The 23,121-nt window shown below is 47.8% G+C and overlaps 1 protein-coding gene across 8 annotated transcripts in view; it reads right to left on the bottom strand.

The window, feature by feature from the left end:
* Positions 1-23,121, bottom strand: part of SSBP2 (single stranded DNA binding protein 2) — a 172,331-nt gene that overhangs the window by 32,145 nt on the left and 117,065 nt on the right. For 4 of the 8 annotated variants that reach the window (XM_040985986.1, XM_040985987.1, XM_040985993.1 and 1 more), the window contains exons 5-6: positions 14,235-14,324; positions 872-931 (exon numbers count right to left, since the gene is read on the bottom strand). In XM_040985986.1, the coding sequence (XP_040841920.1) occupies positions 872-931; positions 14,235-14,324 (150 nt within the window). The remainder of the gene's footprint in view (positions 1-871; positions 932-14,234; positions 14,325-23,121) is intronic. The other 4 variants (XM_040985992.1, XM_040985989.1, XM_040985994.1 and 1 more) reach the window with 2 other exon arrangements.

Raw genomic sequence — 23,121 nt, forward strand, 5'->3', positions numbered from 1 at the left:
GCAGAATTCTGCTGCTGTGTAGTGCATCCGGAACAGTTTGGAAAGGAAGGAAGTAGAAATATAAAGGGAAAATTAAAAAGTGACTTTAATACCATGATAGGGTTTGTTTATATCTAGAATAACGCTGAGGTACACATATTGACAGTATGAGAAAGTGACAAATGCTTTGACATAAATATCTCACACTGAAGCCTCTTGTTTCACATCACAGTGACGCACACTGCCTGTGTCTTAACTGTTTGTAAGCAAAAGTGTGATTCTCCTTAGTAAAAAAAGAATGATGTTGGAACAAAACATAAGATTTCAGAGCTCCTGTGGGTTAAAGTTCAGAAGATGAATTACCAAATACTTACTAATAGATTTAGTTCTTCTAGAGGAAGCTAATTGCTTGCTGATACATTTGTGATTGGGCAAAAATTCACATAAGCATTGGAACCGCAATAGTGAGGCTACACCTTACGGCAATACACCAAACAACGTCCACAGAACATGCTAGTGCCTCCTTTGAAAGAGAGGCTAACCAACACTTGAGAAAATCAGCTGTGAATTTTAAAAATCAGGCTTTAAGTATAAAGCGGACGTCGAGGGCTGGCAAGCTTTACTCTGCACATGCGGACAATAAATCTGGTAGGTAGTTCTGTGACGACAAGGACAGCGGCCACTTCAGGGTTGCAAGCGACACCCGGCCACTGTCCCAAAGCGCAGACACTGACTACGGCAGAACTGTGTTCCAATCAAACTTCATCTGTAAAATAACAGGCTGAGGCTGGCCACCTGTCCAGGTGGATTACACACGCGCAGGGCAGCATCACATAGCACGGAGACGAGATAGCTTCATAGTTTTGAGATAAGAGACCTCAGCTGGTCTTACCTGGTTAGGTATCCTCAAGGGCGGCCTCGGGCCTCCGGGGTACCGGGGAGACATGAAAGGCTAAGGGAGTGGAGCAGAGAAACAGATCAGCACCCATGAAGCAGATCTGCAGGCCAGCAGCATGCAAATACAGCCTGCTCTCCGGCTATCCCCAACAACAATTAACTTCCTGTTTTTTATCTTGTAGGATATCTGGAAGGTTTAAAGAAAATGCAAAAAGAAAAAAAAAAAGGCCAAAACTGATTAAAGTAACTATAGGACATTTAAAAAGTATAACTCTAAGTAGCATTAAGAGTATTCATTCTACACTGCCAGCTAGCAGCTTCCTCTACTGCCCATGTCCCTTCTGTGACTCTTGTTTCCCTCTCCTGCTCGCTCCGCTGTGGAACCGTCTTACATTCTGTATTCTGTTGGGAAATGGAGCGGCTGAGTCTTGTCACTGTGTTGGAATGGTTGCTTTTCTTTTACAAACTTATGGTCTGGGATCTGCAGCTCTGAGGAGCGAGAGCTGATGAATAACCCCACCCATGAGCACTTTACTGTAAAACAACACAAGGTGGAGTGACATGAAAACATGACTCAATGTCCAACGTCAGGAGAAATGCTGACAAGTGTCTTTATTCAGAATCGTGTGTTCATCTGGATGTAAGATATACAATGTGTTAATTCAAGAGCGTATTTCCACCTGGAATTTCTGATGCTGACTTGATGGCAGGAGTTGTCTGTGCCCCGTGCCCTGGCTGGGAGGCGCCCATCTGTGAGGGCCTGAATGGTGTGGACGCCAGAAGCCTGCTCGCTGCTTGAAGATAAACTGGTGGAGAGACCCACTCTGCCTGGTTTTGACTCAGTCTATCTCCTCTCAAATGTCATCCCCAAGAAGCTTCTATTTACATCCTTTATAAGCAAAGAAAAAAAAATTGAAAGCTACTTATATATTCTCTATTTACACATTTAAGCCATAGAAGGATAGAGACCTAGCTAAATTAGATAAAAATCCACTTTAATCAGACCTTTAGTTCAGATATTTTTAAAGAGCTGGTGTGACACAGAACTTTAGATTCGTATGGATTTCCGTCTTATCCAGAAAACCACCTGAGCTAACTGCACAAAGAATGAGCGCCTCAACAGCCGAACCTCCGGTGGGCGCGCCTGAGGAGGTTCTGTGCTGTGCTGGGGCAGGGGGTCTCGACGGGCGCTCAGGACGTCACCTCGTATTCCTTCAGAGAAGCCAGGAGATGCTCCCCTGAAGACGGGTTCTACCCACCCACAGACACGCTAGTGCTTCCTGCACGACTACCCTGGGAGGGGCAGGTGTGTAAAGAGGCGTGACTCTCTGGGTGCCCTTATTCTTTGTATTTGGAATAATACCTTTTTTTTTCCCTTAAATAGGTATCAAGTATATGCCTAATGATAGGATACTGAAGCTGTATTTTAATGGGAAAGTCTTCCCCCTAGAAAAAAGTGTGTTGGCAAAGTAGCTGAGTGCAGTCCTGGGCCTGGTGTTTGCACTCTGTGAACGAAGCTGGAGAGGTGACTGCCCCAGGTTGAGGGGTCAAGGGTTAAGGTCTCATCAGTAACAGGAGGAACAATTTTCTGGAAAAGTTGGCTTCTGATCAGTCCATTAATCCCAGAAGAAACGGAATGTTCTACAGCCAAATGGCAAGTATCAATGAAAACTGAGACACTTCAATCCGGCGTGTTCGCCCAGCAGTCATCTGACGTCTGCTTGGCGGAAGGCGCAGTGCTGTGGGTCGCTGAGAGCCAGGCGGGAGAGCAGTCAGTACCCCACATGGAAATATAGTTTATACACACAGATGCCTGCCTGTGCCAAGGAACGTCCCACAGCATGCCCACATGGAATCCCCCTTGGCCCCCACCGCGATGGCTGCTGGAGGGCCGTGGCTTGGTAAGAGGGTGGAGCCCCCATGGAGGGGCCTGGCGTAAAGCGAGGATTGGCTCTGCCTCCACCACCTGGACCTACAACTCCCTACGCGTTAGGAAGGGAGGGTTCCTTTCAGGAATGAAAGGCACACCCTCAGAGTCATCACTTATTTCAGAATGAATGCCATTAAGCTTTAAGGTTATTGTCCCCCATTGTATCGAGAATTATTCATGGAATTTTAAACTTCTGCTTTTCTAAGAGGGCTTTTCCTTTATTTCTTGTGGTTTCCCTGGTAGAAAGTCCTTTTCCCTCTTCTGAGCTGGAATTTTTGTAACCCCCATTGTCTTTGATCACAATCCCTAAGAGTCAGAAGGCACTTGTCCCTTCTAGAACTTCTCAGTCATGCTCCCCTCCTCTGAAGCTACCTCTCCATGGAACGGTCTCATACATAATTCACCGGCAGTGAAATTGCAGGTGACATGAACCGTTGTAAGCCCGAACTTCTGTCATGATATATAATAACACTTCACCTCTTAAATGGCACATTACTCAAATAGTAGTGAATTTGTTAATGTTTTCTGACACTAGTAATTTATTTTAAAAAGATCCCATGGGAATATGATCCATGACTGATCAACATCCGAATGTCCTCTATTCTCCTGGCCTCCCAGGGCTGCTCCACTGTGGCCTTCTCTGCAGGCTCCCTTCCGTCTGTCTCCTTAGCGCCCTGCCCATAGCATCATCCCAGAGGACTTGGTGCACCTGCCAGGACGTGACGACAGCCCACTCAGAGTCAGGGCACTCTGTTATCCTCAGGCCAATAGCATCCATTGGTGAGGCACCGAGTACACATCACCTAATCCCCTACTTACATGTTGTAGCTATGCTTTTCAAAGAAACACAATAAAGTTTTCCCAAAAAATGAGGACCTTCAAAAAGCTCATGAAAATGCATTTTGTGAGAAAACACTGTGTGGTTGCCAGATTCTTTTTTTTTTTTTTTTTTGCACTGAGATAAATTTAGCTTTAATTACATATTCCTATGAACTTAAAAAAATTTTTTTTTCATTGAAAAGGCAGATCTACAGAGAGGAGAGACAGATCCTCCATCCGCTGGTTCACTCCCAAGTAGCCGCAATGGCCAGAGCTGAGCTGCTCTGAAGCCAGGAGCCTCCCCAGGGTCTCCGGCGCAGGTGCAGGTCCTAAATCCTGGGCCATCCTTGACTGCTTTCCCAGGCCACAAGCAGGAGCTGGATGGGAAGTGCAGCAGTCAGGACATGAACTGGAGCCCACATGGAATGCTGGCACACACGGGTGAGGACTTGGCCTCTCTGTGAGCTTTATACCTTCTTTAGCACATAACCATCTATGGATTTTTAAAAAAATCTCTAAGAAAACAGTTGCCTGCCAAAAGATAAACTGCATCGCTAAAAGTTTAGGCAAAACCACCACCTACCGGCGAAGCACAGGCTAGAACGCCCTGGGTACTGCCAGCAACTACAGCACACCCTCCGCCCGCCCCCGCGGAGCTGCTTTCCCTGGTTCCGAACAGCCACGGTCCTAAGGCAGACTCTGCCTTCCTCTGCTACTGCAATGCCTTCTTTTAAGTACAGACAGGCAACTAACTCACAACTCTATGACATCAAATGCTTTTGAGGACCTAAAATGTAATTTTAGAAAATGTTTAATATGGCATGATCTAATGCTTTATTCATGGTCTAGAAAGGTACTAATGCCGTCAGTTTAAGAATTGATCAAAAGCATAAACAATCTTACAAAAATGGAACAGCTTATTATATGTATCGCCTCTCCATTAACCCAATTCTTGTTACACGGCGTCTGTATTTTGCCGTTCTGTTTTACTTACAAGTTGCCCTTTGTTGGCTAAACGCGTTAACGTTCTTGAAGTCACGTGCTCCCAGTGCTATTCAGACTAGTTTGAAAACCTGTGCAGAATATTGTGATTTTACTTCTTTCATTTGAAAAGAACATTCACATGTTTTCATTTGTATAATTCCATCAGATGCTTCACGACGTTTTTGTGGGGAAGTAATTGACGCATAAATTACACATCAAATGAGTTTCGGCAAAGTTACTTTACAATTCAGATGCTTTAATTGGTTTCGTTTCTTTTCCGTTTTTCCTGAACATCTCCATCAGATATTGCTGACACCTCAGTGTGTAAAACACTCCCGAGTCACACATTTCAACTCTAGCTAGCACTGCACTGACTTGGCTCACAGAATGCCATGCTTGCACAGCGCACGCACGTAGTGCATCTCCTGGCCACCTGAGACAGCACCATCAGCACAAGAGAGAAATGACTGGCCAAGAACTGGAGAGCAACAACCCAGCCCGGTTTCTGGTGTCATTCCCGCAAGGGCACCAGGACCCAGCACACCCCTGGGGCTAGTGCATCCAGCAGAGTCCACTGGTGTGGGCTGAATGTCCACAGTGGGCCTGACACGCAGGCCTTCAGGGGTGGGGTGAGGCTGCCCCTTAAGCTGGATTTAAGTGGGTGGGAATGGGCCCACGTCTAAGAAACTACTACATTATTACTATGTGGTCTAGTAAACTGTAAAAATGGAACATTCCTCAACAACTTCAATCATGTGTTTAGGTGGATGGAATGAACCAGGAGACAGGAGCTCTTGAACAGTAAATATAAGTGTGGTGGCCACGTGGCGTAGCGTGCTCAGCTCCGGCTTGGGAAGGCTTGGGTTGGAGTCTTGCCTCGCTCCCGACGCAGTGCAGAAGATGAACCAAGTGCTTGGGCCCCTGGCACCCAAGTGGGACACCCCGCTGAAGCGCCTGGCTCCTGGCTCATCCTGGCCCAGCCCTGGTGGTTGTGGTCTCCCCAGGGAAGTGAACCAGCAGATGGTTCTGTCCTTCTCTTTAAGTGCCACTTTACCCTTCGAAAAAATAAATCAGTAAATCTTTCCCTAAAAAAAAGTTAAGTCTGAGCATGAAAAATAAATATTTGGGGTTTGTCATATAGGTTATGCTATCAGCTGACTCCGCTAAAAAGCAATGAAAACGTACTTTTTAGAAGCAACCTTAACTTCTCGGAAAGAAGGCAGAGCTCTGCCCGTCGGCTCTGTTCCTGCACTCCCTAGGCTTGTTCCAGGTGAGGGGGTAGCAGACGGGCGCTGCCCCTCGCCTCAACGACAGGCACCGACATGTCCTTCCCTCCTCGTGGGAGACCTGGGTGAGTGAGGGGAGCTTCTGCTGACCCAGCAGCTGTCCTTCCAAACTCGCACCGGGCAGTAAACACATTCCAAAGACATTGGCTCATGGCCTTGGTCTTGGGAGTAACTGCCTGATTCTACAGGAATCCTTGCCATGAAATAAAACTCACAATTTCAGGATCCTTCCCTGCAGAAACAAAGGCCACACTGACAGCTAGCTGCTCAACCTGCATCGACCCACGCGAGGCTGTCTGCCTCCAGTGCCGGTGCCACCCCGCGATGCGAGACACGATTTGGAATTCTGAAGCGCGTGTTAAACAGCTACGTGGCACAAGGATTCCGAGAAGCTCAAGTGAGCACGTCTGCTCACACGCAAGGTGGTCGTGAACTCAAAGGCCACTAAGGAAGTGAGACAATGGCAGGGGCGTCTCACGTGCAGGTGTGGCATCATGTTTCCACGAGGCCAGGTGTAACCGAGGGGGCTTGCACGTGCACGCCACCCTGCATACACCTTGGCCTTGGGAATCTCTTGGAGCCCAGCCCACATAGCAGGTGGTCTGTCCTCCGAGGTGCCCGGCACACTGCACGGCCCAGCCTTCCTCCTGCTTTGTGGGTTGCTCCTTCTTGCTCCTCCCCGCAGGTTCCTTGTCACCTTGCAAGTCCTCCACATTCCAGGACCCTGCGGCCCACCACACTGCAGCTTTTCCAACAATCCACCCGTGTGTGCCTTCCCAAGCTGTCTTCAGCCTCAGCAGCGGCCAGACGAAGACAGACTCTGACCGTCTTGCTCCCTACTCTGTGACCACAATCTTCAGCTCACAGGCCCCTACAGTCGCTCCATCTTCACCCAAACCAGACAGGGCTTCCAGAAGGTGTGTTTACAACGCCTGCTTCTGGGACCCACGAGGTTCTCGGCCTAGTGCCGCTGTTTGACCAAAGCCCGGGGGCTGGAACAGCATGCACGTGGCCCGCAACGCCTACAGCATTTCTCATCTCGGGGCTCTGGGGAGAGGCAAGCGCTGCTGGCTTCCAGGCGGGCCTCAGCAGGCGCAGCAGGCAGGCCCAGCACACTGCGGCCGCATCCCTCATTCCCGTGCGAGGCTGCCCACGTCGGTTCCCGTACCTAAGTACAGTAAATAAACTGTATCATCAGCAGCAAATTTGAGATTTATTTTCTATCAATTTGTTCTTTAAATCAAGGGGCTTTGATCATCAAAACTGTAGCATCTTTCGGAGAATTTTCACTACCAAGATATTTTCTAAAGGTTAAAAAAAAAAAATTCTGTAATTTCAGATCCGTAGCAGCAGCTGAGCTCTGGAATTGCACGTGTGGCCTTATGGTTTCATCCTCAACGTCTCAACACCTTCCCTGGTGGAAGCAGTGTGAAAGTGTGAGGAAAACCAAACACTTAACACTCTCTCTCTCTCTCTCTCTCTCTCTCTCTCTCTCTCTCTCTCACACACACACACACACACACACACACAGAGCGAGCTTTCCATAGCACACTGCTTCATTCCATTCCTCCTGGGAACCCCAAGGAAGGTCCGGCCAGCAGCACCGGCCACCACCCCGGCTCCCGGCGCTGTCCTCGCTGCTGTGGGCTCCTGGCTGTCGGCACTGCAGCTTCACCAGGAGCTTGATTCGGTTACTCAAGGTGAGCAGTTTTAATTGGCTCTAAGAGTGGCAGCAGAGGAGCTATTTCCGCAACCGTGGGATGGCATTAGCAGAGCCCGCAGCTGCCAGGAGCCCTGACTGTTTTAAAGTTGCTTTTATCTGCATGTCAGAGAGTGACTCGCCGGACAACATGGAGGGCCCCTGCCCTCCCGCAGGCTCAGAGCTGCCTTCGGAAGGAAACACGACACTTGCTATTTCTCGAGCTTTGAGAAACAAACAACCTTGCCCAGCTATCCCCGCTCCCAAATCCTGGAAAAGATGATTTTGAGAAATACTAAGAGCTTCAATTTCTAATCTCTCCATAAGGATGTTAGATGTGACAGCCCCGTGGGTTAATCTCAGCAGCTCTACTCGTCTGGGGGGAGGCCAAGCCTGAGCAGTGACCCTGGGTCTGTCACCCGAGGTCTTAGGGTGCTACCTGCAGCTTCCAGGGAAAGACCAAGGGCTCCTCCTGGCCCAGAGAACTTGGCACAGTCCCAAGGGGTGGGAGGTGAACCCAGCACTGAGACATGTCCACTCCAGAGCACCTGTGGTGGGGCGGCTGCGATGACATGGTGGGCTCGGGCAGTCTACATGGGAACTGTGGAGTGGATGAATGCTAAGGTGCTAACAGTCTGAAGACATCATTCCAGAGATAAATGTCAACCTCCCAGAGACATGTAAAGGGGGTCTCATCAAAGCAGCATTTGCTTTTCAGAGTCAACTTCTAGATGAAATCATTACTTATTTTTTATTCGTTGAGTCCTTTTTAAGGGAGCAAGACCCCTGTGTTATTTGAGCTTTTTCTGTGTGTGTCCTGTTGGCTTTCTGGATGTCGCTGGTGCTGAGCCCTTTTCTGGAGGGCAGCACAGCAGTGAAGAGGAGAGAAATGCCTCATTGTTTTTCCTCTGCTTGCTGTGTTACTGCCATGTCAAAGCATTAGGTCAGCTGGCTACAGAGCAGGCTTGCTAAAAATAGAAGCCTGGAAAACAGGCCCGGGCCGGTGGCCTTACCTGCAAGCCGCCACTAGATGGCAGAGCAGGGCCTGCTAACAAAATATCACTTGGAAATCTGTTCCATGTCTTCTTCCTGCCGTCCCACAGTTCGGAAATCTAAAACACCATGGCCACCCTGGTCTGAAACTAAATTGTCTGGTAGACTTTGTCTCCAATATGCAAGCTTAATCTTATACATGTAAGTGTCATAAAATTTATCCCATCATCGATAAGTTGTGAGTTCACGACAGTTTCAGTTAGGGAAATGAAAGATTTGGTGACTGGAGTTAAGAGCCTCAACACAAAAATCCTAACAAAAACACATGACGCCAATGCCCAGAAGGCTAGGCAGAGTTCAAGAATTAGTACATACAGGGCCTGGCGTGGTGGCGCAGTGGTTAAGGTCCTCGCCTTGCATGCCTGGGATCCCATATGGGCGCCAGTTCTAATCCCGGCTACCCCATTTCTCATCCAGCTCCCTGCTGTGGCCTGGGAAAGCAGTCGAGGACGGCCCAAAGCTTTGGGACACTGTACCCGTGTGGGGGGCCTGGAAGAGGCTCCTGGCTTCGGACTAGCATTGGCCGTTGTGCTCACTTGGGGAGTGAATCATTGGACGGAAGATCTTCCTCTCTGTCTCTCCTCTCTGTATATCCGCCTTTCCAATGAAAAAATAATAAAAATAAATCTTAAAAAAAAAAAAGAATTAGTACATACAAGTATCTCCCATATTAGGTACAGACTCCGATGGGTACATTGATACTTAGTAAAAGATTTCTTAGAGTTTTTATTTCAAAAACATTAATTTGTAGAGTAATAAGCATGATATAGTTTACTTCAAAAAAATGTCGTGTGGTAGGAGGAAAAGCAAAGCATCTTCACACCTCCAGAATATTTTTGGCCAAACAGGAAGCCCCCACTGCTCCCACGTGCTACGAGAAGCAGCCATGGGGCAGGGGGCACTTCTCACCACTCAGCCACAGACAGACCTGGACAGGGAGCGGGCGCTGCTCAAGTCTAAGAAAGCCTAATGCTCTCCGGGCTACCCGCCTCTTTCCACTCGCAGGGACTGAAGCCTCCAGTAACTACCAACACCATCACCACGCCACGGCAACACCAACAGCCTCACCACGCCTCGGCAACACCAACAGCCTCACCACGCCACATCACACCACGGCACTGTAACACCTACACCCTCACCTCGCCACACCATGGCACTGTAACACCAACACCCTCACCATACCATGGCAACACCAACAGCCTCACCACGCCTCGGCAACACCAACAGCCTCACCACGCCACGGCAACACCAACAGCCTCACCATGCCACGGCAACACCAACACCATCACCACACCTCGGCAACACCAACAGCCTCACCACGCCACGGCAACACCAACACCATCACCACGCCTCGGCAACACCAACAGCCTCACCACGCCACGGCAACACCAACAGCCTCACCACGCCACGGCAACACCAACAGCCTCACCACGCCACGGCAACACCAACAGCCTCACCACGCCACGGCAACACCAACAGCCTCACCACGCCACGGCAACACCACAGCACTGTAACACCAACACCCTCACCACATCACACCATGGCACTGTAACACCAACACCCTCACCACACCATGGTACCATGTTTCATGCTATCAGAAGCGCCTGCCACCGGCCACTCTATGCCCACTTCCACTGTACTCCCTGTACCCACTGCAAGCTGCCAGATGCCTCAGCTTCAACAAGTGGCTCTCAGTCATTTGCCAGGGCCATGGCAGGGGTCATTTTTCCGAGGGTTCACAAATTTTCTCACACAAATCATTATTTGAATGAAAGCCTCCAAGTAATTAAATATGGCTGTGTATCATATTTAAGTAGATTTCTTTTACTAAACTGATACTTGCTTTCGCATGTCCAGCTTAATTGATCCCCTATTCAGCTGCTGAGGCTCTCTCACTTCAATAAAACCTCAAAGTCTAAGCAGGACAATGTCACAGACGCTAAGCTGAAGTCTGCCTTTCACAGTAGACTGGCTACACATGGAAGGTGTTAACTATAATTATGTATTATAGAGTTCAAGTTAATTGCTACTTGAATACAATTGTTAGAAATTTATAAGCTCAGAGTTTTTTGGGCCCATTCTATGAGAAATATTGTTCCATCATGACGGAGAGGAGGGACGACAAGGAGCGTGTCCCTTTAGGGGTCATTCACTGTCCGATGTGCAGCACCATCTCAAGAGTGAGCTGTTCACAGCAACTTCCGCTCGGTGTTGAACACACGTCCTCGAATTCTTCTTGCATCTGATAGTCCCAATTCAGCCTTGTCTCCCTTCAACAGCATCAACACTCTCGGACTGCACCTGAAGGTCAGGGGCAGTGGGAGGCCGGAGGCAGTGCTGAGCTGGGTCCTCTGCTTGTCCGGGGGCTCCTCCACTGGGGCCAGAATCGGTCCCTGCTTTCTGGGGCAGCTCCAGCCAGCTCCTCCCGACTGGCCATCCACCTTCCCTTCCTCGCCCCGGACTATCAGGGCCGAGCCTGGCCGTGGTGGGACAGCGTGTGACCTCTGACACAGTGCAGCATCTCCCCTCCCCAGGAGCGGATCATTCTTGGGGGCCGACATCTCTTATGAATTGGGTTAGCAACTAGTGTTCGGACTTGGGTTAGGACTGCTGTTTCTAGTACTCGGGCAGACAGCTCCTCTCCATCCACATGCCTTACAACAGGGCCAAAACGTACACCAGAGCTGAGTTCCCACACCAGCCACTACATCACTGAGGAAGACAATAATGGGTTCCTTTTTTCAAAGCTTGACAGTTTGTTTCAGCATTTTAGATACACACATATACAGAAACTGGATATACTTAGATGTTAAAAGGGGAAGGGTATGTGGGATGAGATAAAATAGTCTATGTAGATAAAGAGGAAATGGTAAAATGGAAACATATCCCAAACACACTCAGCCTCCTGTCCCTGTGCTCACGTGGGCAAAGACCCTCACCCATCCCCAGGCCCAAAGCAGCAACGGCAGACCCGCGCCTGGTCCTTGCTGCTCCTTGTCGTCCGCTTTGAGCTGGGGGAATTCTGCAGGGCTGACTCAACGCTGTGAACTGGCTTGCTTTCTAGCCCTGCAGCTTTGAGCTTGAGTACGCTGGGGGGAATAACAGCCGAGCTGAGGAGACCCTGCAGCCAGGCTCTGTCCATCTTGGACCGTCAGTGACTCTTGTGGTCCTGGGGCATGTCCTGGGGTCTTCTCATTCTGCACTTCCCCCAGGGACCACTGAGAGTCAACACGATCTGAACATGACCTTGCAAAGTTTCTAAGTTCCTGCCTTCACTTGCCCGTCTGTGGGCCCATCAACGTGACAGACTTCTGTAAGGGCAGGCTGCACAGAAACTGAAGCCCAGCTCCAGTTTTGTGATCACGAGTTCCCAAATGACAGACGCTCAGATCAGAGCCGCAGAGCAGGGTATCAGCCTCGAACAGCCCTGGTCACACTTCTCACATGCATTCCTCTTTCTGTAATCCACACCCAAGGCCCCTGTCAGAGCGAGGGCATCATTATGGCTCCCCGGACCACTGCACCCACCTCGACAGTCTCCGCACTTCTAGACCCAATCCTCTGCAACCCTGGGGTTTTTTTTCCTCTAAAATACAAAGATGAACATGTCTTCCTTAAATTCCTTCAACATCAAGTTCAAACTCTCAGCTAACTTAACAAACTCAGTATTGACTCCCTCTCTTTAGGTAATCAAGCTTGCTTTCCCCTCTGGGTCTCTGTAAGTCACTTTTCCTCTTTCTAGAATGTTCCCCACCCGTCCTTGCTTCCTTTCTGCTCCAGATGACAGTTCGGATCCCACTGTCTGTTTCAGTGACTGCCTCTCCCAGGGCTGGCTTTGACTGCTGCCGTGGCACACAGTGTTGAGCCTCCATCTGTGGTGCTGGCATCCCACATGGGCACCGGTGTGAGACACAGCTACTCCACTTCTCTTCCAGCAACCTGCTAATGCATCTTGGAAAACAGCTGGCGACGACTCAGTGGAAGACCCAGAGGCAGCCCTGGCTCCAACCTGGCCCAGCTCTGGGTAGTGAACCAGAAGACAGACAATCTCCCTCCCTCTGCTGCTATGATTCTACTTTTCAGATAAGTAAATCTAAAACAAACAAACCAACCTGAAAATATATGGGTCCATCCATCTTGCCCTATCTTCCCGACCCACTTCCTCTTTAAAAAGTGCCCGCACAGAGTTTCTGCAAACTCTCAAGTAAGCGCTTCTGATTTACTCCCTCACTCTAGCCATCTTCGGCAAGCGAATTCAAGAGTGTCAGGAATCAGTAAAATGAGCTGCACACAAATCATAAACAATCATTAGCTATGAATAGTAAAAGGTCAATTTAATGGTGCAAGCCCAGCCTGCCTTGATTTCGATCCCAGCCCTATCACTTTCTGACTCTGGGCAAACGCACTCTTCCACCGCCTTGGCTGTCCACGTGCACAGCAAGGACAGTGGCGACACGTGTGCTGCCCCTAAGGTGCTTTGGCCGATGAGGCTTTAAACAGCAAAGGTGCTGCGAAGGGAGCAGTGACACGGTTAACCCTGACTGCTAGCTGTTTTCATGATCTTACATGATGTGTTCCCAAGACAGGACATGAGCTCTGAGAAGACCTTCCCTGAATATTCTAAAATGCTTAACACCAATATAGGCTGGATGGGTAAATCAGCATGGCCCAAAGATCCAATTAAGACTGTGTAATTCAACTGATGAACTCTGGACAATTTGCTTGTAATTTTGTTTTTCCATTTTCATATTTATTTGTAAGTGCACAGATCTTCCCTGTCATAATAAGATGGGGTGCCTCCCAAATGACCATTAAGGATTTAAAAACATAAAGCTAAAATGACAAATTAATTACAAACACAACACATGGCTGGTTAGCAATATAGCATTATTTTTGCAATGCCTTCCAATCTCCCATTCTTAACTTATACATTCTTAGTTTTCTACAAAGATGTTATAAAAATTAATTATGTATTCAAGATAAATTTTGTAGCTTATGCTGACTTGAGTTAGCAGTGTCAGATTTAAGATATGGATGGGACAAAATTAAAAACTGATGTATTGCAACTCTAAAATCATCACCTTGCTTAAATAAGCAGCCTTGCTCAAAGTTTAAAATACTAACAAATATAAATTTGAAAACCTGATCTTAATGTTACAGAGCATTGATAAGGATTCTAGCTTCAGAGCCTCAGAGATGACTCTCAGAAGTGTTCTGCATTAAGCCTACAGCCCCTTCCTGCATTGCGAAGAGCCAGCCAAATCTTGATGACCTACAGTTTGCAGAAACGTGGACAGTTCAGATGGCTCAAATTCCATCTCCTTCCAGAACTTTTGCCACAGTTAATGGGCTGATTTGCATTTCCATTCCCTCTCTTTGTTGCCTGAGTGGGGAAGTGGTGAGATGGACTCATTAATTAGTTCACAGTGGCGCAAACCCAGGCCGGAAGGGCACCACCGGGGCGTCATCAGGAGCTGGCTGCAGCCACACAGTTCCCTTCCGGTGGACACAGCCGCCCTCCCCGCCCTCACACACAGTCACACCAGCGCTCCCGGCCTTCGCAATCCTAGTTGGTTGCTCTGAGTACCTGAAAGAACCCTGGCGGCACAGGACCTACGGGCATGCCATCTCCTGGGGGAATGTTTCCTAGTACTGGGCTGGGAGCTGCTGCAGCACTCTGCAAAGAATAGAGAAACAAAGCTGCGTCATTACAGAGAAGGTGCAAAACCCAAGAGCTTCGCTAACAGTCTGCCATGCCCGGGAGCCGGGATCACTGCTAACAGTCCCTGGGCAGTGCGCACGGCCACGCCCAGGAGCCAGTCCTCACCGCCTCCCCCACTCCAGGGGCAAACAGGATAACAACAGCTAGCTGGGTATATGGCTAATGAAGTTAGTTTTACTTGTTTAAGATTTTTTAAAAAATTATTTATTTGAAAGAGTTACAGAGAGAAAGACTTCCATCTGCAAGTTCTCCCTGAGATGGTGGCAAAGGCCGAAGCCAGGCCACAAGGAAGCCACGCGCTTCCTCTGGGTCTCTTGCGTGGGTGGCAGGGCCCGAGCACATGGCACCTCCTGCTGCTCTCCCAGGCGCATTAGTGGGAAGCTGAGTCAGAAGGGGATAGCTGGGACTTGAACCTGGCGCCCGTATGGGGCACTAGAGTGACGGGCAGCAGCTCTCCAAGCTGTGGTTTAACAGGTTCCTTTATCCTTTGAGACTTCAGAGAACTTTAATAAGGTTGTACATTCAGTTAATATGTCAAACACCAGCTGGAAGAAGAGAAGAAGCTGACCAAGCTTTGTAGTTAACCAATGCTTCGCTTTAAGCCCAGGTCCTCGGAAGCGGCAACGGCCGAAGCCGCAGGTACGCGTTCCGGGGAAGCCCGGAGGCGGTGGGAACAGCAGCCGTGTGGAAGCAACTTGCCCTGGGTGATGCTTTTCTCTCCCATGAACAAGCACAGCTGATTTTCTGTCTCCTCGGAACAGTCACATTACTCACTGAGACTGGCAGTCAAAATGGAACTTCAGGGTGGCGGCAATGAAAAAGTGAATAGGAAATTAAAGAAGACAAAGGAAAGAGATTTGGCAAGATCAGCTGCACACAGATTATGGGAAAAAAATTAGGATTGAAAGTATTGCACCTGTAAATTATTTCATGGAATCCTAGCACTTTAAAGACTTGAGTTAGACTCTCTGTAATCAAATCAAGATTACAGACTTAATACTTATATAGGCTGGTTATATATGAAACTGCTTTACACCCAAGGGTTTCATTCCTCAACCTGATTAGACATATCATAAATACCAAGAACCGTCAGGAAGGGACCAGATGGCAATGTAAATTAGTGCAGTCATTATGGAAAATAAGTATGGAACTTTCTCAGAAAGTTAAAAATAGAACGACAGTACGAGGCAGTAATCCCATGCGGGTATATAAACAGGACACGCGCTCTGTCACACGTCTGCACGCCCACCGCGGCGCCAGTCACACCACCACGACCCGGAAATGTCCGTCAGCTGACGAGCGGTGAAGAAAGTGTAGCACACACATGGAGTATTACTCAGCTGTAACAAAGGATGAAGTTGGGGCCAGTGCTGTGGCGTAGTGCATAAAGCTGCTGCGTACGACGCAGCCATGTCACAGGGGCGTGTGTTCTTGTCCTGGTGACTCCACTGTGGCCTGGCCAAAGCAGGGGAGGCTCGGGCCTCTGTCACCCATGAGAGACAATGATGAGGCTCCTGGCTCCTGGCTTCCACCAGGCCACTGCAGCAATGTGGGGGGATGAAACAGAGACCTGTCTCTCCCTCTCTCTAGTTCTCTGTAACTCTGAATTTCAAAATAAATAGATCTTTTTTTTTTTTTTAAGGATGAAACCCTGTCATTTGTGACAGCATAGAAAAGCACGCAGGAACGGAAGGGCATTCTCAGAGCCGTCACCTGAAAAGACCGGCCTCGTGTAAGCTGCAAGGTGGCCGGCAGTGACCAGAGCCAGGGGAGGTGGAGAGAGGAAGGGGGCAGCTTGGGCTGCAGGTCATGTTCAGCTAGATGCTCAGAGTAAGCGCTGGGGTTCCAGTGCACAGCAGGTGACTGCAGTCCACAGTCATGCACTGTCATCTCAAGACGGCTGAAAGCCAGGATGATACGTGCCCACACCACAAAGAAATCACCTGGGTGATGGATGCGCTGGTTACTCAGCACCTACATGGGTTTATAGTAAACCATCTCATTGAGTCCCCATAGAAGAATGATTCTTTTGTGTTAATCAAAAATAAAAACAAGAAGAGACCAGAATATGGTGACGATCAACCAGCTTGCCTCTCACAGTTTTGCTAGGAAAGAAAAACAAAGCCAGCTTCTAACCACATACTGCAGCATACTCACTGCGAGTCCATCCAGAGGCTAAGAGCTTGGTGCGCCCGCAGCACACATCTCCTCACATAGAAACTGATAAAAGTAGTAAAGCATGCCTATTCTACAGCACTGGTGGTTAACAATTAAAGCTGGGGATTTAGAATTTCAGGACAAAGTCTAGCTTCAAACGTGGTCATCTGAAATGCTGCTTACCTGTGAATACAGAAATTGTGACGTCGGATAAAGTGCACCAGTGTGAACGCGGAGACAGCAGTTCCTGGCTATTACAGATGAGCCATAACTATCATTATATTTTAAGAAAATGTGACATTTCATTTGGTGTACTGTAATTGAACACTTATCATTTGTCAGTTATTGTTCTATTTCACTTCATAGAGCAAGACATGATTTTTCAAAAAATGAAAGGCAAATTATTTTTTCATGCCAACTACTAAACTTGTGTAAAATTCTAATATGCAATGTTAAAGTAAGAGAAAAAAAATAACCAAGAACAAACCTCTTCTAGTTTAACTCCACATGGTTACAGTCAGTCTAGGAAGAACACTGGATCTCAATCCCAAAGCATGCCAACTGCTGCCATGTGCAAGTTGCTCTTGTGACTAAAAGCCAGGCTTAGGAAGTAACCAGTCTTTCTAAAGATTTAGAGAAATGTTTAAAGAGTTAGAGAAATGGAGAGAGAGAGAGAGAGAGATCTTCCACCCGCAGGATCACTCCTTAGACGGCTGCAGTGGCTGGAACTGAGCTGATCCAAAGCCAGGGCCAGGAGTCTCCTCCAGGTCTCAAATGTAGGACTTGAGCCACTGTCCACTGCTCTTCCAGGCCAACAGCAGGGGGCTGGGCGGGAGGTGGAGTAGCCGGAACATGCCCATTTGGCACGCTGGCACCACAGGTATAGGCTCAATTTGCTGGGCTGTGGTGCCAGCCCCAGGAAGTCACCGTTCTGACTGATCACAGAACACAGTATCACAACGAACAGCCACACCTAGGCTTGTGTAGGGATATCTTCTAGAACACTGAGCATGTTTATGAAGTAACAAAATTCACTGGTTTCTTTCTCAATTTTAGTTGACTAAAGAATAAATGTTTTATTTTTGTGTGTGTGAAAAACGTTTATTTTCTTCTAACCTGGAACACCAACAACTGGACCTGCTGGGCAGGCCTGTGGGCCAGCCGCCGCTTTGGTGCCTCCCCCATAGACCCAGAGTCTGGTCTGAGTCCTGCGGAGGAGATCTGGACAGAGGTCCTGGCCCCCGGCTTCTGCCGCCCACCCCCTCCCCCCCCCAGCTTCTGCCGCCCCCCGGCTTCTGCGGGTATTTGCAGAAACAGTGGCTGGAAGATCTCTCTCTCCTCTCTCCCTCTCTTTCTGCACGTGTGTTTCAAATACATGAATACATTTTAAAAATGGAAAAATTCAGTGACTTTCTTTGGGCAAATGACTTTTTTATTTTTGGCAGGATATTGACTGAAACGTCCTGGGTTTCTCCCTTCAGTGTTCTTCATAATGATATTCTCTGTCCCTCCCCACCCCCCACACACTATTTAAAAGAGAAGCACAATGAGTAATTCAGATGAGGATTTAAGCATGCTCAATCTTTGAAATGTCTTATGAATGTTCATTGTATCTCTCAAATACAATTTAATAAACTCAACCAAAATATCCAGCTGATTCGCTCTGCCATCAAGAACGTGTTTTAAATGCTGCAGTACAGCAGTAACCACAGCACAGGAAGGCAGGCACATCAGAAAGTGAACAACCTTGCCATGTGAGAAAGAAAACAAGCAAAGAATACAATGGCATCTTTGCCCATGATCTAAGGGGGAGGGGGCACAAAGAGAAGCCAGTGGAATCCCCAGCACGGAGCTGACAACAGCAAAGTTAAAGCAAAGAACTCCTCCGAGCAGCAGCTCAGGTCCGGGGACCAGGGAGGCACTGCTGAGCACCGCCCTGCAGGCCTACCAAGATGCCCCAGCTTCCTTCAGTGGTGGGGAGTCCTCTCTCTCACCCTGCACACTCTGGGCGTCTTGGTAGGCCTCTCAAACCCTCTCACACAGTAGGAACAAAAACAATTTATGCCTAGAAATTATAAACTAAGTAAGAACCAAATGTTGGGAATAAGAACTTCAGGCAGCAGGGAAGACTGCAATTTCTTGGCTTTCGTTGCTAGAATTTCTGACACCTGCTTCAAGTTGATGCCTTAATTCATATGATGAACTTCTCCATGATTTCAGGATGCACAAAAAATTCGTTAGCCCCTCCTCATGAGTGTGTATTAACCATCCGTACTATTTTTAAGACAAATCCAGGTGCTGCCAAAGACAGCTGAAAGCTGGGGCCTTTCAGAGGTGATCAGGTCATGGTAGGTGGGGGTGTCCATTAAACACGCAGACGGAGGGAGTGTCTTCACTTCTGCCTTTGGCCACAGGAGGACGCAGGACAGGGCTCACGGCCAGGGGAGGACGCAGGACAGGCTCACGGCCACAGGAGAACACAGGACAGGCTCACGGCCACAGGAGGACGCAGGACAGGCTCACGGCCACAGGGAGGACGCAGGACAGGCCTCACCTGCCATGGGAGGACGCAGGACAGGCCTCACGGCCACGAGGCGCCGGGCCTTGAGCTCACACTTTCCAGCCTCCAGAACTAGATCAGCCCCTGTTCTCTATCAGCTGCCCAGGCCCGGGGAGCCCGCACAGGAGCACAGACCAGATCACCACAGAAGCCACACACAGGTTTTGCTCTGTGAGGCATTTTTTAAAAAAACGTGTTACATGTTGCCTTAGAGAGTTTAATGCAAAGCCTAGTGAAACATTTTGGCTGTCGTGAACACATATCATTTATCAAACTAAGAAGTCTTCCTGTGCCTAGCACACACAGATGTGCTCACACAGTTTCGAAAGATGCCAAGAGCAAGAAGACCTGCCTTTTGGGCCCGACACAGTAGCCTAGTGGCTAAGTCCTGGCGTTGCATCCACTGGGATCCCATATAGGTGCCAGTTCATTCCCCGGCTGCTCCACTTCCCTTCCAGCTCCCTGCTTGTGGCCTGGGAGGACAGTGGAGGATGACCCAAAGCCTTGGGACTCTGCACCCATGGGGGAGACCCAGACGAGGCGCGTGGCTTCGGATCGGCTCAGCTCTGGCTATTGTGGCCCCTTGGGGAGTGAACCAGCAGATGGAAGGTCTTTCTCTTTCTCTTTGCATATCTGTATTTCCAATAAAAATAAACACATAAATAATTTCTCTCAGATACGTAATCAAATATCCATTATTCTGTGTGTATTTTTCTTAGCTTTATCATTTCATACTGTCTCTGATTTCTGTTCTTTGCCCTCAATATGTAAAATACATTTATTGCTGATGCTTGTCTTACGTATCTTAATGGTCTTCCTTAGCCCAAACTTTTCTGTTATGTTGTCATTGTGGATTCGAGCCTATCAAAAGTGACTTTCCTGGGACCAACACTGTGGCATAGTAGGCAAAGCCATTGCTTGTGGTGTTGGGATCCCGTTTGGATACCAGTTCGAAACCAAGATGTTCCACTTACAATCTGGTCCCTTGCTAATGTGCCTGGGGAAGCAGCAGAAGACGCCTGAGTGCTTGAGGCTCCTCAAGCACAGAGAGACCTGGAGACTCTCTCCTGGCTCCTGGCTTTGGCCTGGCCCAGCTTTGGCCACTGTGGCCATTTGAGACTGAATCAATGGACGGAAGATCTCTCTCTCTCTCTCTCTTCTCCTTCTCCCGTCTTCTCACTCACTTTTCCTCTCTTCTATCTCCATTCCTCCAATTTTCAAATAAATAAATAAATAAATAAATAAATAAATAAATACATCTTTTTAAAAAGTGACTTGCCTTTCCATATTTAGTAATCACAGCCTTAAGTGATTATATTGCAAAGCTGAACTTTCCTTTAATTGTATTCATATAATAAACCACCTTACGGCCATTTATTTAAAAAACTCATGCTATGTTTCACTTCACATTGATTTGTTAGCAGGAAAATCCTTCAAAATGCACTTAATGATATATGTTTAAAATTAGGATTTTTTTTTTCTTTCTCCTTAGTTTTAGAAGTATGAGAGTTGAGACAGACTGTCCTGTTTCCCTTCCCCCTTCCTCTCTCACGGCCCAGTCCTCTGACAAACACCTGGAACTTTTGTCCTCTCTTTTGTAATCACGACTTTTGACCCCTATAGGTCATTTGATAACTACACTTCCAGAATCAAAAATTATAAGCTCCGATCTTATCTGCTTCTATGCCACGCATTTCTCAGTGGACACTGCTGCTCTCCTAGCTCTCACACAGCTGCAACGTCCCTTCAGGTCCTCAGGGCCCCAGCTGCTGCTGTTACCTAATATTTAGTCTTGCAGAATGGTGTGTCACCATTTGCCTTTTTGCTTCTTGGGATAGAATCTGCTTTCTTCTTGTAAAGATTTGAAGCACATTTCCTTGCGAGTTACAGGTGTCAAATGTTCCTATTCCACATATTCTGATGAAGCAAACAGGAGTCAGTCAGTGGCCTCACTTAGTTCCAATGGCTTCTAGAAAGAACCAGCTCTAAATTTCAGAGTGAGTTTAGGTGTTCCCATTCTTGGGGCCTCCTGAAGGCAGTTACATTTCAGTAGAGGAAGCCTCGGGAGGACCCTCAAACGACAGCCAAGCACAGCAGCTGGGTTGGGGACTCCACAGCCTATGGTCCCTACTTTAACACTGTTCCCTGCACCTGGACTCGGGCCTTACTCCTTGTGTCAAAGGAAGGGATGGGGCGGTCCACTTATTCCGTCTGCTAGATTCCTCGACTCGAGCTTCCACTCAACTAGTACTCAATGTCTTGAAGACCTGTGCGGACACTGGGTAAAGTTCTTTCCTGGTCCTCTTTTTTAGGAGTTAGTTGGCCTCTGCACTTCCATATTCAGGGCTGGGTCCCCACTTCATACTGGATTCCCTTCATACCAAGTGGCTGTTCACCTAAGCAGATCCCATCCCCTAAGTGCTTCTTCTGTTTTTTTTTTTATTCCCCCACAAGCACTTTGCATTGTTCTATCCGGTCTTGAGGATGACTATCCTGCACAGCTCGCAGCTTACAAGTTCTAAGGCCACACGGAAGATCTGCTTCTTGCCAATGGCTGCCGAGAGTCCGCTCTCAGTCACTGACACCCTTATCTGGGAAAGGGCTTCCCTCAGAATCCAGGGACACATGTCCATGCTTGAAGCCCCACAGCATTTCTGCTGAAGATGTTCTTTTAGAAATCTCCACCACACAGCGGATTATAATCATGGAGGTATAGTCTGAATTAGCAATACACATCACTGTAATTTTTTACTTGTGTGTTTTGATTTTTTTCCAAGAAAGTAATCACGGTATGCTCATCTTTTTAAAACGCTGTCTTATTTATAACTCACTAACAAGTTAGAAAAAAACTAGTATCTTCTAGGAAATAACTTTTTCTTCTGAAATTTGCAGAAGTTAAACTCATGGAAAAAGTTCAAGCCGATCGCATGGAGTTGCCCCCGGACAGCAGTGTCGGTGTGGGTCTGAAATCATGTGCAGCTAACATAAGGGGGCTTCAAGGGGGCTGCAGGAAAATGGAATAAAGCTCGTGCATTTTCCATGAACTTTGTAAAGCCTCCACGTACAACATTAAATATTAAATTCTATCTAGAATAAACCAGCATATGTGCTTAAGCAGAAATTTTAAAAGGTTTTAAAATAACATTTTAATTAACTTCACCATATAACAATATTTTAGTATATTTTCCATCACTGAGTAATTTTATTCCAAACAAGTTCTTATTACCGGTAAAAAGAGACCTTGAAAGTAACTTGAACAGAAATACTACTGCTTTGTTTTAAATGGAAACCACTGTTTCCTTAAAAGTGTCATAACAGGTGCTAACCTGGGGGATGAAGACTACCCAGCAGTAAAGAACAATGCTAGCTCCCAACAGTTCCACATGGGAAATATGAGTGGACCACTGAGCCCGCCTTCTCCCTGGGTTTGGCTCACATCCAGGCAGCGCTACCTGAGTCTCTGCTTGTGTGTTACGCCGCCGACTTGCTGCTACAGAATGGAGCCAACCCATGTCACACCTGCCAGCTTGTTGTACAGCCTTACAGACATGGGCAGAGCCGCACACGTGGCCTGTGCAGCTAAGTCATATGTTAGGACGTAATCTAAAAATGTCTTAACAGAAGTCTTAGAGAACCCACACGGAACAGACTAAAAACATGAGAAACACAGCCATGAATTGGTGCTTTCTGAAAAAATGGATATGCAAAATAAACAACAGAAATGTCATAGATTTGCTTTGAGAAGAAAAACAAAACCACTTCTGGGACAGTGGTTGATACATATTGGGCCAAACTGCCACCCACCCTTTTTTTTTTTTGCAGCCTCCAGCCACAGTATTCTGCAGCCTCTGGTGCTCAAACTGGAAACTGGCAGAAGGAAGATGGTTAAACAAAGCTGCAATATGAATTGGTGACTTTTTTTTTTAAAGAAACAAACACAGGATTCCATTACAGTTGGCTGCCGTCCGTTCGCAGCCACACACTGAGCTCTCAGGCACGTTCTTGATCCTCTGCTACCAGTTCTGCAAGCACTGG

Source organism: Ochotona curzoniae, unplaced genomic scaffold (assembly GCF_017591425.1).
Source record: "Ochotona curzoniae isolate NIBS_2020 unplaced genomic scaffold, NIBS_Ocur_1.0 contig_4501, whole genome shotgun sequence".
NCBI classification, from domain to species: Eukaryota; Metazoa; Chordata; class Mammalia; order Lagomorpha; family Ochotonidae; genus Ochotona; species Ochotona curzoniae.